At 46.9% G+C, this 21,577-nt stretch overlaps 1 protein-coding gene across 3 annotated transcripts in view; it reads right to left on the reverse strand.

Annotated features, from left to right (window-relative positions):
* Positions 1-21,577, reverse strand: part of RFFL (ring finger and FYVE like domain containing E3 ubiquitin protein ligase) — a 51,311-nt gene that overhangs the window by 1,543 nt on the left and 28,191 nt on the right. For all 3 annotated transcript variants that reach the window (XM_081944787.1, XM_081944788.1, XM_081944789.1), the window contains exons 3-6: positions 12,773-13,159; positions 10,728-10,811; positions 8,490-8,697; positions 7,506-7,529 (exon numbers count right to left, since the gene is read on the reverse strand). In XM_081944787.1, coding sequence (XP_081800913.1) covers positions 7,506-7,529; positions 8,490-8,697; positions 10,728-10,811; positions 12,773-13,159 — 703 coding nt within the window. The remainder of the gene's footprint in view (positions 1-7,505; positions 7,530-8,489; positions 8,698-10,727; positions 10,812-12,772; positions 13,160-21,577) is intronic.

The raw sequence follows: 21,577 nt of genomic DNA on the forward strand, positions 1-21,577 counted from the left end.
AGAGAAGAAGGATTTTTAGCAAGGGAGACTAAAATTTCTGGCAGGAAGCAAAAGAAATATAGAGTGACTGGGTTCCATTCACTCAGAACAGGGGTCTCAAACTTGAGGCCTGCAGGCTGGATCCGGCCTACAATGTGGGCAAATCCGGCCCACGGGGCCATCCAGGAAAATATAAGGGGCTACCCCACATCGCATCGGCCCTGTCTACCCACGTCGCTTCAGCCCAGTCTACCCATGTCACTTTGGCCCAATCTACCCAGTGCAAAGAGGAAACATCAGGCCAGCAGTTTGGGGTGTGGGGTCAAGCTGACCATGCCAACCCAGCTGGCCACATCCACCTGCTCCCCTACCCAATGCGGCCCTCAATGAAATTGAATTTAACACCCCTAACTTAGAACATCAAAAACAAGGTAATAAAGTGTACCCCACTTGTGATGCCTACCTACTCCACATTCTGCAACAGTTTCAAGACCGTATGGCATGGTTCTTGAACATGGCCATATGCCCAGGAAACTGAGAAGCATGTAGGCTTATATAAGACATGTTTAATCATGTCTACTGTAGATGAATTCATGCAGCATACTAAGATCCATTAGAGTTGATTTTAATAAAGTTCATAAAATCATGTACAATGGAAGTTTACTTCAATCCTCGGCCTAGTATAAGATCCACCTCTGCATGCCTGACAGATGATCCTTCAGCCTCTGTTTGATGACGTCTAGAATGACCATTGGCTTACCTGAAGGGTCCTTTTCTGTACACCGCGGGAGAGTCCAAGCAATGGGTTAATTCAGTCTGCTTGCCCTTAGGACTGAGGAACTATTTTTCCTTAAGCCACACCTCCTCCTGGTGTGCTCAATCCCCCAGAATTCTTAGAAGGAGTCAGTTCGTGCGGACGGAGCGAAGCGTCCAAGATGATGTACTGTTGACACGAGGAACCCGAATCCCGGCCTTGAGAGCCAGGGTGGGTTGGACTCTCCCGCGGTGTACAGAAAAGGACCCTTCAGGTAAGCCAATGGTCATTTTCCTGTACACCGCTTGGAGAGTCCAAGCAATGGGACATACCAAAGTTATTGTCCATCTGGGCGGGCAGAAGAAGGCTCCCGGGATTCGGTCTCTGACACAACCGCCTGGAGCACACGCCTGCCGAAGGACGCCTCAGCCGAGGCAAAAATGTCCAATTTATAGTGTCGCACAAATGGAGAAGGAGAGGACCACGTAGCGGCCCTGCAGATGTCCAGGATCGAGGCCTGGGTGGCCCAGGCCGCTGAGGTAGCAGCACTTCGTGTGGAGTGTGCAGTGATGCCGCGCGGAACGGCCTTGGATTGACTTTCATAGGCAGTCGCAATGCAAGCGCGAAGCCACCTGCCAATTGTGGAGGAAGTGACCTTCTTCCCTAGGGAACCGGGCTGGAAGGAGAGGAAAAGAGCCTCTGACTTCCTGAATTCCGCAGTACGAGCGATGTAGACCTTCAGGGCCCTCCTGACATCAAGATTGTGCCAGGATCGCTCTCTGGGATGCGACGGATGAGGACAAAAATTTTGCAACACAATGTCTTGCGCTCTATGGAACCATGAGTTTACTTTGGGGGTAAAGGTCGGGTCCAGCCTCAAAATGACCCTGTCAGGGTGGATGACGCACAGATCCCGGCGAACAGAAAGAACCGCCAGCTCCGAAATCCGGCGAGCTGACGTGATGGCAATCAAGAAGGCCGTCTTCAGCGTCAGGAATCGAAGAGAAGTAGTGCGTAGAGGCTCGAATGGAGGGCCAGATAGGGCCCGCAGGACCATGGACAGCTGCCAAGTAGGGTAGCGATGAACGGTGGGAGGGCGAAGGTTAGAGGCGCCCTTGAGGGAAAGACGCACCTTCGGAATTTTGCTGAGAGGCAAAAAGGTGGTCGCCCGACCAGATAGTAGACAAAGCCGCCACTTGGCGTCGAAGGGTGTTCGGGGCCAGGCCCTTGTTGAGTCCCGCTTGAAGGAAGTCAAGCACTCTGGGAACAGGCGCGGTCGTCGGCTCGATGAGCAGCTCCTCACACCACTTGGCGAAGGCGGCCCAGGACGCATCGTAAATCCTAGTGGTTGAAGGGCGTCTCACCGCCTGAATGGTGCTCACTACCTCCTCCGACAGGCCTTGGCCTTTCAGTCGGTCCCCCTCAAGTGCCAGACGGCCAACTGGGGCCACTGGGGCTCTGGGTGAATCACGGCCCCCTGGCTGAGGGAGATCTGGTCCGGAGGAATGCGCCACGGAGGAGACACCGACAGGTGGACAAGGTCGGCGAACCACGACCTGCGGGGCCAATGCGGGGCCACGAGAAGGACCTCTGCTCCCTCTGCGATGACCTTGGAGATGAATTGAGGAAGGAGAGGCAGGGGAGGGAAGGCATACAGTAGCTCGCGGGGCCACTTGCAACGCAGTGCGTCTGTCCCCTCCGCCCCCGGGGTGAAGAACCGGGAGTAGAAGCGGTCGAGTTGCTTGTTGTCCCTGGACGCAAACAGGTCTACGGCCGGAGTCCCGAATCTGTCGGACATCTGGTGGAACAGGCGAGGGTCCAGTTTCCACTCCGCAGGATCTATGGTCGTCCTGCTCAGCCAGTCGACCTGTGTGTTGTCCACTCCGGAGATATGGTCGGAGCGAATGTACTCCAGATGGCGCTCCGCCCAGCGTCCCAGGGACTCCGCCTCTCTCATCAGTGCTCTGGATCTGGTGCCGCCCTGGCGGTTCATGTGGGCCTTGGTGGCCACATTGTCCGTCATCAGAAGCACATGTTGACGATGGATGGACCGGCTGAAATGGCGCAGGGCCAGGCGAGCAGCTCTCAGTTCCAGCAGGTTGATGCTGTAGCTGGTTTCCGCTTGGGACCACTTGCCCTGAACAATCAGGGACCCCATGTGGGCTCCCCAGCCGGAGAGGCTGGCGTCTGTGGTGAAGATCAACCTCTCGGGCTCCTTGAATAGGTGGCCCTCGAGGATGGCCGGAGACACCCACCAGCGGAGGGACCTCTTTACGTCCGGCGTAACTCGAATCGGCCTGGTAGAGTTGCTCCTGGATGCCCTCTGGTGCGGCAGCAGCAGCCACTGAAGAGCCCTGGAATGCAGGCGGGCCCACGGCACTATGGAAAAGCAGGAGATCATCTTTTCCAGCAGCTGCAATAGAAGGACCACTGGAGCCTGTCTCAAGCTCAACACCTTGTGGTCATGGACCTTAGACCGGCCAACCTGTCTCGGGAGAGGCAAACCCTGCACGAGTTGGTATCTATCACCGCCCCCAGGTGTACAAGTCTGTTTGTTGGAGTGAGATGGCTCTTCTCTATGTTTAGAGTGAAGCCGTGATTTCTGAGGGATCTCATAGTGGTTTGGAGATCCCGTAGGGCCTGCTGCCTGGACGACGATTGGATAAGAATGTCGTCCAGGTAGCACTGGAGCCTTATGGGCCTGCGTCTTAGCTGGGCCCCACTATCGCCAGCACTTTGGTAAACGTCCGAGGAGCGGACGAGAGGCCGAATGGAACAGCTTTGTACTGGAAGTGGCGACCCGCATAATAGAAGCGCAGGAACTTCCTGTGCTGAGGACGGATGGGGATGTGGAGGCATGCCTCTTTGAGATCTATAGATGTGAGTAGATCTCCCTGTCGAATCCCCGCCAGAATGGTCTGCAGAGAGTGCATCTCGAACCTCCGGTAGGCGATATGCCTGTTGAGGATTCCGAGGTCCAAGATGGCTCTCCACCCCCCCGAGTTCTTTGGCACCAGGAAGAGGATGGAGTAAAACCCCCTCCCCTCTTTGCCCTGGGGAACTGGTTCCACGGCCCCGATGTCTAGGAGATGATTGACTTCCTGGTCCATACGCTCCCTCTTTTTGGGGGCAGGATGGGACAGGGCACCGGATGAAGGTCCGGGGGGGGAGGGACAGGAACTCCAGATATAGACCTTCCCTGACTGTCTGCAGAACCCAAGCATCCTCGGTGTTCTGGGCCCAATGGGAGGCAAACAACTGGAGGAGACCCCCGATGGGCGCCAGGCCCGGACAGTCACTTAGACTTACGGAACGGCCTACTGGAGGCCCCACCGCGATTATACTTGCGGAAGCCGAACTGCTGCCTGCCTCTGTCCGAAAGGACGCCCTGTCCTGGGATCTGTCGCCCTGCTGGCCGAACGACCTATTGGAGGGAGAGAAGGAAGAGGCAGAGGTAAAAGGCTCGGAGGCACGAAAGGACTGCCTCCTAGAATAGGGAGCGGCCTTACGTTCCTGCTTTTTGTTTAGAGAAGGTAGGATCTTCCTCTTGTCCTTGGACTCGATGAGGAGAGGATCCAGGGACTCGCCAAATAATTTGGACCCCTTAAAGGGGGCGGAAGCCAGTTTCCACTTGCTTTTCTGGTCCGCTTGCCAATGCCGGAGCCAGATCAGCCGACGAGAAGTTATATTAGAGCCGAGCGCCCTGGAGGCAAATTTAGTGGCATTAAGGGATGCATCAGCGGCATACTGGGAGGCCGCGATTATTTTTGACACGTCCTGGTGGAGACGGACTTCTCCCGCCGGGAGCTTGGTTAGGAGCTCGCGCAGCCAAATCACAGAGGCCCTATTAAAAAAGGAGGCGGCTGAAGAGGCCCTGATGGCCCAGGCAGCCGCCAGGTGGGTTTTGTGGCACGCCTTTTCCGCCTTCTTGTCCTCCGCCTTAAGGCCTTCCAGGAGGTCGGCCGGTAGGGAGGAGTTGGAGGTGAGCGCAGCGATGGGCGGGTCGACCGTGGGCAGGGCCAGAAGGTCCTCCAGCACTGGCTCCATAGTATAAAGCTTCCTATCTACCCCACTGGGAGAGGACTGCGTGGCTGGCTGATCCCACTGGCGCTGGATTAGGTCGAGAAACAGCCCCGGGACCGGAACCAGCTCTAGCTGGGGCGCTGGGGCATCAAACATGATCGCATTGGGATTAGCCGGAGTGGCATCCGCCGCCGGCGCGGTCGGTTTGGGCTTGATCCCCACCCTGGTGGCAGCCTTGACCTTGTGCAGGACAGATTTGAAAAGGCTGGGCTTGAACAGACCCGCAAAGGCGGGCGCTTCAGGGGGAAGGTCCTCGTCGTCCGAGAGACCTAGCACCTCCGGGTCAGGGTCCTCAATGGTAGAGGCCTCGCTGACCACCGAGGATTCCAGGGAAGGATGGCGAGCACGCTTGCTTGGAGGGGGAGCTGCCTGATCGGTTTTGGGGCCCTTAGGGGCCACTGCAGGGGACTCTTAAATTTCATGGCCTCCGTGATGCCCTTGGCAATGGCACGGGCCATCAGTTCCTGCATGCGGGGCGATAACTCCTCAGAGTCAGAATCAGGATCCAACCCCTCCTCTAGGGGGGGTGAAGCCTCACCCTGCATATCGACTATGCTAGCATCCCCAGGGGGAGGGGCCTGCTCACAGGCCCAAGAGGGCGCCGGGGAGGCCGGCTCTGCAAATGACCTATTTGGGGATAGGTCCTGGGACTCCACCTCCTCGGCGAGGACCATCTGGAGCTCTTCCCGGGAGGGAGGGATTCCTGAGAGGGACTGTTCCCTGTCTGCCTGGCGTCTGGCCTTCTCAATTGCTTGTCAAGGGCCCGCTGGCGCCTTTCAGCATCCTTGGCCTCAGCCACAGAAGGGAGCCTGGAACGCTGTTTCCCAGAGCTACCCCCACCACTCTTGCCCGCTCCCCCACTCCCCGATGAGGAGGAACCCTTGCTAGGGGCCCGCGAGAGGCTCGGCCTAGTATCTTGGGAATCGGGGGGACTGGGCAGATCCATAGTCAATGACCACACAAGATGGAGCAAGGCTATGATAAGGCAGAAGGATAGAGATAGACTGGATTGCTGCAATGGGAAACAAAACGAAAGGATTCGTTAAAATTGCCATATGCACAGTAATTAAATCAATACGTAAGACATCATCCCATGCTTAATACCAGTCGGAGGCCCAGGGGTAGGATTGGAGCCTGCACCGAAGTGCAAGGCTCTGCAGGAGAAGCAGGGAGGAGAATGACTATCAAAACTTGGCCTGCGCTTACTTAAGGCCTCCTCCCTGAGCCGGTATGATGACCGTTGGAATGGCACAGGAACCAGCGCCGCTCGCAAAAATAGACAAAAAACGAAGGTGGCGATCCTAGCCCGAGAAACCCTTGCTAGGCCCTGCCACCTCCAGCGGCCTCCTGATAACGAGGCTGATGCAAAATGGCGGCCATGGCTGGGCGCGCTATTTTCGCGCCTAAAATGGCCGCCGCAACAGCGTGGGGCTAAGGGAGAGCGAGGAGCGAACGCGCCTCGAATGGCGACGATCGCCCACTCCTCCCTGCGGTCGAGGTCTTCTAGCAGGCCGGGAACGAAAAATACTTCGTCTAAAACAACAAACGGGGGGCCTGGGAACGTAGGGACCTCGCCGCTGCAGCCGCGCCGTTTTAACGACAAGCGGCAGGCCTCCGAAGCCGTCCCATGAGGCTCGGCTGAGGGGCACCCCCCACCACCTTCCAGCTTACCTCCTGGCCTTCAAATGCAATTTCAAACTGGAGAGAGTCGCAGAATTGAAGAGAGAAACGTCTCACAAGGTTGGGGAAATGTTAGGAAATAGAATTTAAACGCAATAGAGAGTCCAAGCCAAAAAAAGGATTAATTTAGCTCAGAGCTCTAACTAATTACGTCCAAACGGGCTGACTGAGGAAGAATTCTGGGGGATTGAGCACACCAGGAGGAGGTGTGGCTTAAGGAAAAATAGTTCCTCAGTCCTAAGGGCAAGCAGACTGAATTAACCCATTGCTTGGACTCTCCAAGCGGTGTACAGGAAAACTCATTACTTCCTATGGCAGCCTGTTCCATTGATCTAGGATTCGTACAGTTTGATTTTTGGGAGACTTACTATGTTATGGCAAACCAGCCTGCTAATCTACGATTCAATGCACCATGTGAACTTAGAAAATGAATTAATTCAGTAATGCTAAGAGCACCATGCATTTGGGTTTTTTCTTGTCTAAAATGCTATTATACTAATTCCTGTGCATTTATCCTATAATTTTGAACTGCTCCATAGGCAGAAAAAAAGTAGCCCATCTAAAGTAATTTCTGGAGCTTTCATGAAATACAATACAATACAATACAATAGTAGAGTTGGAAGGGACCTTGGAGGTCTTCTAGTCCAACCCCCTGCCTAGGCAGGAAACCCTATACCGTTCCAGACAAATGGCTATCCAACATCTTCTTAAAGACTTCCAGTGTTGGGGCATTCACAACTTCTGGAGGCTTTGTCTATGGTTTTCCATTCCGCTAATACAAAAATACACAATATTAATGTATATAAAATGCATTCACACATGACAGTGTGTGTATTTGTGTGTGTGTACTAACAGCCCAAACACTAAATCATACATGCACTTATTGGCTCAAATAAAGAAACAAAATTACATTGATTTAAGACTATCAATTTTCCTGGAAGACAATAAGTGTTCCTGTTTAAATAGTTGCAGCCTACAATGTTGAGAAGACAAAAAAGAAGATGCTTACCAGGTTGATCATCAGTATCTGAAACTGAATGAGAAAAGGAAAAAAAAACATGAATTTGAGATATTTCCCACAGAATCAGAGGTGGTATTCAGCAGGTTCTGACCAGTTCTGGAGAGTAGCAGAAATTTTGAGTAGTTCAGAGAACCGGTAAATACATCTCTGACTGGCCACGTCCCCATCTATTCTCTGCCTCCCGAGTCCCAGCTGACTGGGAGGAAATGGGGATTTTGCAGTAACCTTCCCCTGGAGTGGGGAGGCAATGGAGATTTTACAGTATCCTTCCCCAAACACGCCCTCCAAGCCACACCCTCAGAACCGGTAGTAAAAAAATTTGAATCCCACCACTGACAAGGTTGCAAGGAAAATCAATGGGCTTCCTTCATACTCTCCCAACCATCACCCTACTTTCTACCTTTCCATTTTCCACTGTTTAAGGGATTGGATAAAAGGTGGAAAATGTTACGTGGGAAAAGGAGAACCCTGGTTATTGCTGTATCTGTGATCGTCAAAGGAGAAACAAACCATTTACCATTCTGTTTGGTTTAAGAGGCAACGGAGTGAAATATTGCAAAAGCCCAAAGAAGCACTGGTTTCATTCAGGCCACAGCCTGAACCTGAACAATGAATTCTTCTTCTGATTTTTCCACTATATTTGAATTATTAAGTTAAATGAGAAAAGCAGAAATTTTACGCTATGAAAACCTATTGAAGGTTAATATTAACCAAGCTTATCAGATTTAAATCAGTCTAGCAGACGTACAAAGGCATCCGCCAAATTGCTTGACCTGGTTAAAGCATGTTGTATAAACACAGCTATTGATCTGCTCCGGTGCCAATGCTCTTTCCACGTCAATGAACACAACTCAACCAAAGGAATTGCTTTCTCCATAGGGGCACTGTAATTTTAAAACTCCAAACAATCCCACCTAACTGTCATTAATATCTACAAATCAAAAACGATGAAGGAAGGAAGGAATTTCATACCTAGCTGCTGGAGGTCCTTCTCTTTGTAAAGGCGGGTGACTCTCTCCATTAGCTCCCATTTCTCACAACAGCCCTTGTAGTTAACGAAGTTGCGAGCCAGGATCTCTTTCAACTGCCTTACCGAGAGGGCATCAATATCTCTCAGGCTTGTTAGGTCAGAGAGAGATGCCCTCCGTCCCGTAACTAGGTTATCTTCTGAATCAGTGGACTGCAATAGAACAAATGAAACATTCACCACAGGAATGAAGTCAAGCAACCGAGACCAAAGTTAAACACAAACTTTTTGAATTTTTTTTTAAAAAAATTAAAAGCTACAACAGAAAAAATAATAGTAACAATAATAAAGCTACAACTGTAAGCCATAACAACAATCTCTTCGTTGTACTTAATACCCACAAATGAGGGCTTGCCCATCTCCCATATGGACGTCCCATCCTGTGTGTCCCAACAAAATCAGCAACTCCAATACAGGTAGCCCTCAACTTACAACAGTTCATTTAGTGACTATTCAAAGTTACAATGGCACTGTGACCATTTTTCACACTTACAACCGTTGCAGCATTCCCATGGTCACATGATCACAATTCAGGTGCTTGGCAACTGAGTCGTATATTTATGGGGGCTGCAGTGTCCTGGGGTCATGTGATCCCCTTTCGCGACTTTCCGACAAGCAAAGTCAATGGGGAAGTCAGATTCACTTAACAACCATGTTACTAACTTAACAACTGCAATGATTCACGTAACAACTGTGGCAAGAAAGGTCATAAAAGGTCACTTAACAAATGTTTCACTTTCAACATAAATGTTGGGCTCAATTGTGGTCGTAGGTCGAAGGCTGCCTGTAGACAGTGCCACATCATCTAATGGGACCCAGGAGGTAAGACTTTTTTGTCACTGCTCCTGCCATTTAGAACAGCCTCCCTCTGAAGATTTGTATGTGCCAATACCTTTCCCAACATCCTTAAAAAAATAAAACAAAAAGACTGTTTCTCCAGACTGATCAGGCGTCGGCAAACTTAAACACTCAAAGAGTCATTTGGACCAGTTTCCCACAGAAAAGAAAACACCGGGAGCCACAAAGGTCCTAACCGGAAGCCCCTGTTCAATTCTGGAGTTCCCCCACCAGAGTCTCCTCCTAGCGCAGCGTACTTTTTCCTCTACCTGTCATAACCGAAAGCCCTATCAATTGTGGAGACAACTGGAAAACCCTCCCCTTGCCATAGAGCCTTCTCCCGGCGCACTGTGCTCCTCTCACCCCCGCCCACCGGAAGCTCCTCTGAAAATTGTGGTGCCGACCAGTGACTGAGCCGCAGCAGAGGGAGGAAAGAGCCACATGCGGCTCCAGAGCCGCAGTTTGCTGACCCCTGGTTTAGATGATTGGGTGGGTGCTTTTAAGCAGGGATTGGGAGCGGGGGAGTGGACTGCAAGGATGTGTCATGGTTCCCTCAGATGGTTAATGTTTTATGTATGGATGTCACTTTATGTCATATTTCTTTTTATGTAATTGTTTCTTTTAACTTTGTGAAGTCCCCCTGCAAGTTGTTTTGGAGTTGAGTGGTCTAGAAATTGATAAATAAATCAATAACACAAAATCCCATGTTATTCTATCACATGGTAAAATTTGACTTGCTTTGAGGGTCAATATTGGCTTTAAAAAGTACAATTTTTACAAAGGTCTGTACCTGTAAATGGACATATGCCTCGCCTGAGCAGCACAGAATATGCTCCATTATTGGGATTCAGCAAATGGGGGGCAAGATTGCAGGGGAGTACTGGGATTACCATGTCTGAAGAAGGCAGTTTAAGTGCCGTGTAGCTGATTCTGCTGCTGGAATGAAGCGGCTGAGGGTTTTATTTTTAAGCCACATAAAAGAATCAGGAGCAGATCCTACCTCTTCCAGCTCCATGCTGGCACTGATGTTGTTAACTAATGTGGTAATGAAATGTCTGCAAGAAGGCAAGCAAGCTCAGAGAGCACCAAGGACCCCACAGTTCCAACCCTGAGCTGCAAATATTCTTCTATCGGTCTTCCAGCTTCAAATCTATTCCAGAATTGCACCTCTTTTCATTTCCAAGCATGTAGTCATTTCCATAGCATTCTCTGCACTTAAAAGGACTTCACCCATTTCTGGGTTAGCCCTGGAGTGTTGACTCAGACTGTATCAGCCATTGCAAGATACAGCCTTCCCCTTTTCGGCCTCTTCATCCCTGAAAAGCAGGCCATTGACCTTCTCTTACCTGCGTCTCTTCCTCAGGCAGGTTTTGCACTGCGCTCTCAACTTCTGCCATATCGTCCTGGCTTGGCAGCACATGCCCATTTGCCTAAGAAGAGAAAGTGTAACTGAACTGTTCAGGAAATGTGGGGAGGAGGCTGGGGAGAAGCTTCCCTTCAGCTGGCCTTCACTTGGCTCACTCAAGGGATCACCGAGAGCCCGAGAAAATGCACAGGGCCATAGTGAGAAGGCAGACCATCCTCACTGCTTCAAAACCGGACAAGGAATTTTGCTTTAGGTTGAGACCCTCACCTTGTTGTTGGCTAAGCCCTGTTAGGACTGCCTTGGCTCACGTAGGAAAGCCCTTGGGTGGTATCTCCAAGGAAGCAGAGCCAGGACAGTCATGATGGAGCTGTAGGGAGCTAGCAAGAGACGTGCTATGAAGGCCTGGCTCTGCTCTGCTGCCTTCCATTGTGACACAACCATGACATCATGGAGAATGCAAGGCATTATTTTTTTATGACACAATACCAAAGCCCCACAAATGCCCTCTCTCTGGAAGGTTAGCCATGCATCTCCCACACCAAGGTCTGAAAAGAATGAAGTCCTGCCGATTTAGGATTCCCTCAACTAAAAGCATCCAGCCACGTGCATGCTCTTCAAGCCACCAAAAAGCCACCATGAAGCCAACCCAGGTTAGAACGGAAGGAACTCGTTTTAACCAAAATTGGGAGGATGGGAGGAGTTGCAGAATGTGGAAAAACCTTGTAACATGACCTGGGCAAATGGAGGAGGACATCTTTAATCATAAAGGTTGCAATACCCCTTCCTGCATTCGGCCAGGGAAAGATTAACTTTTAGGTAATCTACTCTCTGGAAAAGTAAAAGGGAAGTTAAAAAGTCTTCTGTAGGGAAACTCTAAGCTCAATGCAAGCCTCTCCCCTTCAGTTGGCCATGGGCCTTCATAATAATAAACCCATAAAAACTGGATATTTTATGGAAAGCAATTTTGTACAGATGATACAAACAAAAATATACTCTAAAATGTAAGACTAAACACTAGCCAGAAACATAATTTCTTCATAAGCTTCTCAGACCTCTTTGCATCCCATTCCCGGGATGGTAGATGATTTTGCATTATTTTCTCTTGGAAGTGTAAAGAAAAGGAGGTATAATTAAGAGCAGGATGGGGTGGGGGAGGTAGAATCCACCCTATACTGAAGTGCTAGACTTCCCATATCTTAAAAAGAATTACGAATTCTTTTTAAATGAAACGTAGACACAGCAGAGCCTTTCCCAGTCCCTCAGTTCTAAAAAGAGGAGAGAGGTAGTAGCTAAGCCAACAGGGATCAGAGAAACCTGGCTAAGTTGAAGACTCTGGCCCATCCGATTTTAAGAGCATTTCAAAATTAAGAAAATGATCTAAAGCATGGGTGTCAAACACGTTGCCGTCACGTGATGTTTTGTCGCTTTTCCCCCCTTTGCAGAGCTGGAGTGGGCGTGGCCTGCACGTGACTCATCCGGCCTGTGGGCCACCAGTTTGACACCCCTGATCTAAAGTATTCCAGGATTACAGCAAATGCCTCTTATAAATTACTGTTCTTTTAACTGAAGATGGGAGGAGGCTGAACCTGGGAGTTCTGCACACAAAATATACATTCCAACTATCTATGTTCAGCCCAGTGGCACAGTGGTTAGAGTGTAGTACTGCAGGCTAATTCTGGTGACTGCCGGCTGCCTGCAATTTGGCAGTTCAAATCTCACCAGGCTCAAGGTTGACTCAGCCTTCCATCCTTCCGAGGTGGGTAAAATGAGGACCCAGATTGTTGGGGGCAATAGGCTGACTCTGTAAACCGCTTAGAGAGGGCTGTAAAGCACTGTGAAGCGGTATATGTCTAAGTACTATTGCTATCTATTTTCTCTCCCACTACATTGTATAAGTCCTTTTTTTTCAAATCCCAGACTCAAGCAACATCCTCACATCGGACAACAGCAGCCAACAGGACCTTGAGCTAAGACACATAAATAGGTATCCTGGTACTTGGACTAGGGTAGCAAAGGCATCCGTACCTGTGGATGCTCCTCAGTCTGCAAGGCAGAGTTGGTGGAAATTTGCTCAGGGGAGTAATCCAGTGAAACTGGTGTCGTTATACACTCCTCGTGGGCAACAGAAACCGGTGCTGGGCAAGGAACCTGGGGGGCCCTCTCCCTTTGGGGATCCAAGGGCTGCTGACTGATGATCAAGCACACCAGCTCATCTTTTTCACGGCACATCTCCGTGGAGATCTCCCGGAGTTCCAGATAATCTCGCAAGTCCTTCACTTTCATTTTGATGAGTTCTTCCCGCTGAAAAGCTGTAGCTCGGAATCGCTCACAGAGGTGGCAGAGGCAGGGGCCGCTCTCAGGCTGGTGCGAACAGGAAGGGCAGAAGCTTTTCTTGCAATCCAGGCAGACGCGCTGCTCAGCAGGGGGAGAAGAGGAGAGAGAATGTCAGGGGGGGAAACCAAACCACAGCGCAGAATACATGTTTTGCACCCTCTCGTCCTTGTGAGTATTGAGATCATGGGGTCTGTGAATCATCAGAAACACACAGGCAAGCTAACCATCTTCCTATCAATCCCCAGAGGAAAAAAACCCCATCAGATTCCCACATTCTGGTTTGGCATGATTTAAGTCATGAGAAGGCAGTTTCACAGCACCACCTTCTGTGAGGCAAGAAGGGTGCGGAGGAAGCCTGCTCAATTTTCCAGTCTAGCTACTCTGTTAGTCGGTAAACATTGGTTGCTGCTGCTGCTGCTGCTATCTGAAAATACATCCTTATGGAACATTTAGCGCCTCAGAAGTGAAACACCAATATTAGATCCACACAACTAAATCAAAAGTGGAGTAAACTCTGCTGAGTCTGTAGCTCTCAAAGCTCTCTTGGTTGTAGGGCCTTAAAGGGTAAGCAGAGGAATGAGGAGAGAGAATATAGAGAAAAACCAAAAGGAAGAGGCAGGGGTCAGAACAGCAGGGCAATGGACAGAAGACCCGTGCTGAGGCAGAAAACAGCAATGGAACACTTACACTGGAAAAACTAACTGGCAGCCTGCTATTTACTGAGACATATTTATCACTATATATGGATTGGAATTCAGTCAATGTGTGGGATTCCATTACTGGTGGTTGTTTTTTTTACAACAGCAAACCATCTTCGCAAACGAACTTTCAGTGTCCATACTTGCTATGATGCTCCTTTGTCTTCTCAAGAATACTTTCAGAGCCCGACAATATTACTTTATCTTCTCTTACTTTTGTTATTTTACATTAGGCTGTTTTTATTTAATTATTACAACTCATTAAATTTATTATGCACATTCCTGCTACTTCGCATAAACTCTCTCCAGCTTCTCTTTCTGGTACATTATATCTTGGTGCCTGCCTTCCATCAAATTCTTCCCGTAGGTGCTTATTCTACCATTGGCCCATCCTCTGCCTCAGAAGTCGCCAAACTTGGCAACTTTAAGACATGTGGACTTCAATTCCCAGAATTCCTCAGCCAGCCAAGTTGCCAAGTTTGGCGACCCCCTGCTCTACCTCACATAATGTACAGGGCACGTGCCTATTACAACTTCCCACTCGGTGCCTAACATAAACAGGTTCAAAGGTGATCACAGGCATAACAAATATGCAAAAAGCCTCATGCAGTCTAGAACTCTTTGCCAAATGTGAACACTTGGAAATTTTTCAATTGCCAAAGTGTTGGCTTTATTTCTAGTGCAAGGCAACGCCAGAGCGCTTCGTGGGTACAGTCGCTCTGTTCCTCCTGAAACAAAATGTAAAATTTAGTCGAGTCTCCGCATTAAGCACTTGATTCATCAGGAGCACAAAACAATCAAAAAGTGTTGTTTCCCTACATCCATAAAAGCATTTCCCAATTTCAAAAAATTCCTCACTAGGGACCTAGATGGGGGAATGCCACACTGAAGATGACTAATAGATAGATTGATAGCAAACCCCACCTGCCCCCTTGCTCCTAGCTTCACCTCCCGCCCATCTTTTATTCTCACTTAGCTGTGTTCTCATTGGTTTTTAATTGTTTACTAGCTGATAACAGGGCATTGCCCGGGAATTTATTTATAGTGGGAAAATGTCCGGAGCAAACATAATTTCTAATGTTGGATTTTCCCCCTTACCAGAGGGAGCCCCCTTGTGGAGTACTGTGAAGCCATTACCATGACAACTCCACTGCGCTGTACAGTTGAAGCCATTTTAAGGCACAACAGGCTGTATCGTAACAGAACACACACACCCAAGCGGTTTTAGGGGTGTCTTACCCCCACATTTATGTTTTTCCAGAGAGTAAATCATTTGTGTTACAAGTTTGGTTGAAATTGCTTGAGATGTTCCAGAGTTATGCTGGAACACACACACACACACACACACACACACACACACACACACAGGCGTATATATATATATATACTAATAAAGTCTCCCTTTATTTATTTATCAGTACAAATACAACACATATATATGTGTGTGTGTGTGTGTGTGTGTGTATGTTTTCTGAGGTTTTCACGGGTGTTTGTATGTACGTCTTTGGTTGGAAGTATCTTCACGACGTTTCGATGAAGATGATGAATGAGACTTCATCGAAACGTCGTGAAGATACTTCCAATTCTACACGGGAGAAAACCCGAACAACCAAAGACGTACATACCTATATATGTATGTATGCATGCATGCATGCATACATACATACATACATACATACATACATATATATGAAGAAGATCCTATTGTTCCATTGCTTTGCTACTCTTATGTCCACACTCCTTTTCATTTCTCCATTTTTACTCTTGTAAGCTGCCTAGAGTAGCCCCACCACGAGATGGGTGGTAAATAAATTTAACAAATGAATAAATAATAAAAATGCTTCCAAAACAAACAGCCTGAAAAACTTATGGTAATTACATCTTTCCCATCTCAGAAAGTTCTGGTCACTTTGGGTCAAGTGTTTCTCAATTTAAGTACATGGGAAATGAACTAAAGGAAGTGTTGTTATGCCACAAGATTCCCTGAGCAACTCATCAGGGCTCACTGCTTTGTCTAAAGAACAAGCAAAGCAAAATCTTTCTGCTTGAACCACTTCTCATGCAAATGAGAAAATTATGTCCTTGTCAGTTCAAACAGGACTCATGTCACACATCATCTTTATTCCAGAGGAGTCCAAGCTAACTTAATCTCATTAAATTATATTCACAGCTATACCAATCCTTGTTATCATTCTTTGTGAAGAAATTAAAGCTGATAAATAAAGATAAATCCTGTCATCAAAGTGAATGATTTCCCTTCTGGCATATGCTTTCATTATGTCTAAGACCTGCTATATAGATGCATCAACAAAAGTGGCAGATAAACAAAGGGGAAAACACCTCCTCTGAATTTTTGCAACACATCCGGACTTGTCTAAAAGCAGGAAGGAATTATATGTCTCCTTTAGTTTTGCTTTCTGTCACACATGAAAACTACAAAATTAAAATAGATCAGCTGGAACCTCTTATGAGTTCCTAATTTAAGATTAAACCCCAAGATACAGAAAGTACACAGGCTTTATCGTGCTAATCCATTGTATGTTAAATTATAACTACGCCACAACTAATGACGTGACATACACTTTTACGCTGAACTCACCTTAAATAATCCATATTTTAGAGCTAAAAGTAATGCTTAAAAGCACTATTTTTCAAACTTGGCAACTTTAAGATGTGTGGACTTCGATTCTATGTGCCATTTCAAAGCCCACTTCCTCCACTCAAGATATATATGCCAGGGCAATATTAATCCAATTTAACTACAGTATCCTATTGATGCGGGACGCAGTGGCTCAGTGGCTTGTCGATCAGAATGGTCAGTAGTTCAGCCACCCGAAACCCACTAGCGCCCGGTAATGAGTGAGGTCCCGTTACTTGTCCCAGCTTCTGCCAACCTAGCAGTTCGAAAGCACGTAAAAATGCAAGTAAAAAAAAAGGGACCACCTTTGGTGGGAAGGTAATGGCGTTCCATGCGCCTTCGGCGTTTAATCATGCCAGTCATATGACCATGGAGACGTCTTTGGACAGCGCTGCCTCTTTGGCTTTGAAACAAAGATGAGCACCACCACCTAGAGTCGGGAACAACTAGCACATATGTGTGAGGGGAACCTTTACCTTTACCTATCCTATTGATAATACATGCTTATATGCCCCCAATGAGACAATAACCCCAGATCAGAGTCTTCTAGGCTGAACTGGACTTAATCTCCCAGAATTCCCCTGCCAACATAATGTTGTCAAGTTTGAAAAAACTACTTTAAACCTATTCAAACTTAGAATGCAAAGTAGGCACTCCTTAGAGCACAGATGTCAAACTCGCCCACGTGATGTATCATAACATTTTTTCCCTTCAAAGAGCTGGGGTGAGTGTGGCCTGTGTGTAACGCATCCAGCCCACGGGCCGCCAGTTTGACACCCCTGCTAGGATAAACATGTGGCTTCTGAATTAAATGCAATGAAGATTTAAAACTTCTCCTCCAGGGAAGGTTTTAAAAAATTAGAAGCTCACATCAAAAAGAAAAAAAAAAGATTCTCTTTCCTTTTAACCTTTGCAAATGGAAGCAAATTTTGAAAAACCAGCTGTTGAGAGGGAAGATTCCATTTCAGATCTTGGCTTTAAACAATTAACATAAGGAAATAAGCAAGTCAGTTGCAAACTACAATACACTTCCATCATAATTCGGTCTTGATTATTGCAAGCTTAACTCCTCCGGAGTTATTCCAGTCCCCATCTTTTTCAATTGGTCCAAGTTTCTTCCGTTCATTAAAGCAGACCAAATCCAAATTTAAGTTCATAGCACTCTTGGAGATACTGACGACTTCAGGATATGAGTCATGCATAAAAAACTGATTGTTAATGTTGCTGACAAGTACAACATGTAAACATATAGCTGCAGGAAACTTAAATGGTGACCGTAGGAGCACAACTGGATCATATCAAGGGCCTATTTCAGGGGTGTCCAAACTTGGCAACTTTAAGACTTGTGGACTTCAATTCTCTGCTGGCTGGAGAATTCTGGGAGTTGAAGTCCACAAGTCTTAAAGTTGCCAAGTTTGGACACCCCTGGCCTATTTAGTCCAAGTAAAATCCATTTATGGCAGGCCTCTGATCTGGGTGACAGCATCAAGATCTAGCTGGCCTGATGCTGACTAGAATAGCAGGCAGGAAAGTCTATGGGGCATAGTAGTTAAGATATTATACAGGTAGTCTTCAGCTTACAACAGTTCACTTAGTGACTGTTTGAAGTTACAACGGCACATGAAAAAATTGACTTATGACCACTTTTCCATACTTATGGCCATTGCGGTATCTCCATGGTCACACGATTTACACACTCACATATATGATCGTTGCAGCATCCCGGGATCATGTGATCCCCTTTTGTGACCTTCTGATAAGCAAAGTCAATGGGGAAACCGGGTTCACTTAACAACCCTGTGACTAATTTAACAACTGCAGTGGTTCACTTGACAACTGTGGCAAGAAAAGTCGCAAAATGGGGCAAAACTCACTTAAAACAAATGTCTCAGTGGCCAACATAAATGTTGAGCTCAGTTGTGGTCGTACGTTTTAGGACCGTCTGTCCCGGCAGCAGGGAAGCCCAGAAGTTCATAGCTACAGTGGTTCACTGGGTGACCATGGGGCAATCAATCTCTCTCACACACAAATCTATTTCGGGTTGCGGTGAAGAAAATGGAGAAAGGAATGCGATGCGCACAACCCTGAGGTCCTGAACAAATAGCAGACCATGAATCCAAGAAACAAACAAGAGGCTGCAATAAGGCACTGGGGCTGGCACTCCTGGCAGCTGCGCAATGCTGTCAGTTGCTGAAGTCATTCCCAATCCTTTGTGTGTGTTTGTGAGGGTGGCGGGTGTGTGTGTGTGTGATCAAAAGGCCATATGCCCATTCAGACATCCACCTCCCCCTTTTCCTCATCACATTTTGTCTGGGAACGTGGAGCAGGTCAGAGACTTTTGCTGAGAAACTAAAAACTTGGACTCCTGCCATCTCTTGGAAGGACTTTCCAGGAAAGGGGAGAAAACAGTTGGGAAAACTCATTGAAATACAAATCTCTTGGGAGAAGAATGTGGATTAGGTCTTGTTCCACAGGACCCTGGTGGTTCTGGAGAGGTCAGATGCCTAGGAATTTAGTACACAAGTCAAGGATAGCTAGAAAATCCAGCTTCTGCTTCTGCCTTTAGGGACACCAAGGCAATGTGCCTGAAGCTATTCTATTACTCAACTTCTGGATGTATTTAATGGACAATACTCTGGCTAAGTGAATACTCTTACCTAAGGAGATGGGACTATGACTCTTTCACCCATTCGGAGCAATCTCCCATCTCGCTATCATTTGCGCTCTAGATTAGTGTTGATTTTCCAAAGAAAGGCCTGTCTGCCCAGAGGTTCACACAAAATACAAATTTGATCAGCAAAGCATAAGTCACTAGGAACATTTTGCTACAAAAGCCTGCAGAAGTGAGGATAAAGTATCAGCTGGGCTTGTAATTCAACCTGTAGACCACAGGTGTCAAACTCGCCACATCACGGTGCCATCATGTGATGTTTCATGATATTTTTTCCTTTTGCAGAGCTGGGGTGGGTGTGGCCTGTGTGTGACACATTCGTCCTGCGGGCCGCCAGTTTGACACCCCTGCTGTAGACTAGTATTTCTCAATCTTAGCAACTTTTAAGATTTCAAATCCCAGAGTCCCACAGCTGGGCATTTTAAAGCTGCCAAATTTGAGAAACACTTCTGGAAACCAGTAGTCCTCAAAATGTGGGGGATACCTGGGAGACCCCCAAGACCCTTTCAGAGGTTTATGATCTCAAATAAATGTTTTTAACATTTCCCAGTTTTGATTTCTAAAGCATTAGATATTGATAGATAAAACCATATAAAACTCTTTGGGGTCCTCAATTATTTTTATAATTGAATGTAAAGGGGCCCCAAGACAAAATGTTTGAGAACAATTGCTGCTGTAGGCCTAACCTCATAACAGCAACAGGGGAGCCTCGTGCTTCTCTTCTCAGACACAAAATTAGTTTGTCTCAGTTGTAGTCTGTTGCTCAGACTCGGCTCATATCATGAGACAGACAGCAAATAAATTTAAAAGCCAGTATGACAAAATGTTCGTTATAGCTTGGAAGAGAGGGTGCATAAATAGGTAGAATGTAGAAGTTTGCAGAACTTATCTGGGTTTGGTTCCCTTTGAAAGAAGACCGCAATACACCTAGTTTAGGTTCTGAAACAGCAGTGATTATTTACTGTGATATACGCCTCTATAGCTGTTGTTGTTGTTTGTTGTTTGCATTTCAACTTTTATCAACACTGCCTGTTTCCTTAGAGATAAAGTAAGATGAAAGCTGTAATCTAAAACTTTATGATAGCAGCTGCCTGCCCATCCCTGCAAAATCCCAGGGAATTCAGTAACATACCACATCTTACTTTTGTTCCAATTAGAATCAGTAATTCTTTCAACAGTGGTGAGGTTGGTTTAGTTCCACATAACCTCTTTCCAAAACTTTGCACTCTTCAGAAAAATTAGGACTACAACTCCAAGTATTATCAGTGCTAGGTAATGAAATGTCTACAAGAAAACAGCCAAGTTCAGAGAGCACTAAAGAGCCCCCATTCTGCAAATACTTTGAAATTCGGCATTGTTTTCAAGTAGAGAAAAAAAAACCAAATCTGCAGGATCATCTTGAACTGAACGTGCTGGAATTTGTTTGGAATCCAATATGTAATAATTGGATCCCCTAGTTTTGTCTCTAATTTTGTAGCTGGTCACTTGGCAGCATGGTCTTAAAAGTAATTCCCTCTAAAACCTTTTCCATTTTAGAGCTGTATGACTATTTTTTTAGTTGGGGTATTTTGAAGCCATATAGAACAGTTGAAGCCTGTTAGGCGGTATATCTAGAACTCTCTTTTTTTGCTTCAATTTTTTTTCCTAGAGCAGGATAAAAGGAAAGTCTACGAAGATGGACTAGAATTCCAAGGTGAGGAGATTAGTATATCTAAGAAGTTTTTTCTAAACCCACAGCTTTCCCTTCTGGCATTATGAAAGCTGCCACACCATATAAACAGAGTAAGAGAGACTAATATTGGACTTCAGGCCAGCATGTCAGGCCTCAAAACCACATCAAAAGTTGCCACTGGTTTAATTATTACTGTGACAGGAGGGAAGGTAATTAAACATATGAAAGGTGGAAGGAAAGAGAGAAGAAGAGGATGAGCAGTAAGAAGGTGGATGGACTCAGTTAAGTGACGATGAGTGCAATATTGGGAGACCTAGAAGAACAGGTTATGGAGAAGATCTATCTATGTGGAGTCAAAAATGACTTGATGGCACATTATCGGTCAATCACATTATTGGCGATGTTTAATTTAGGGTTCAATATAAATGAAATCAACTTTAGCCTTCACTCTGGCCTGCCTACACTACTCAGTGGCTAAGCGTGGCTATTGGTCTGACAAGGGTGGTTTGTCCCTGCAAAGTGCATGAAGTAGATTTAGATATTGGGAAGAATTTCCTGGAAGCCTTTAGACAGAAGCTAAGTAGGCATCTGCCCAAAATATTTTGGCAGTTCTTGCCCTGAGCAGGATCTTGAACTAGATGTTCTCTGCAGTGTTTTTCAACTCTAGGATTTTATGCTTTTAACTTCCATGAAACTACACATGCCAACATTAAAAGCAACAGTAGGAATTGGGTCTTCTACCCCTGAACTATTCCCATCAGTGCCAATCAGCATGAACCCACTCAGATTACAATTTGGGAATCCCAAATGTCTGATT

The sequence above is a fragment of the Natrix helvetica genome (assembly GCF_964273705.1).
Source record: "Natrix helvetica genome assembly, chromosome: 2".
Taxonomy (NCBI): domain Eukaryota; kingdom Metazoa; phylum Chordata; class Lepidosauria; order Squamata; family Natricidae; genus Natrix; species Natrix helvetica.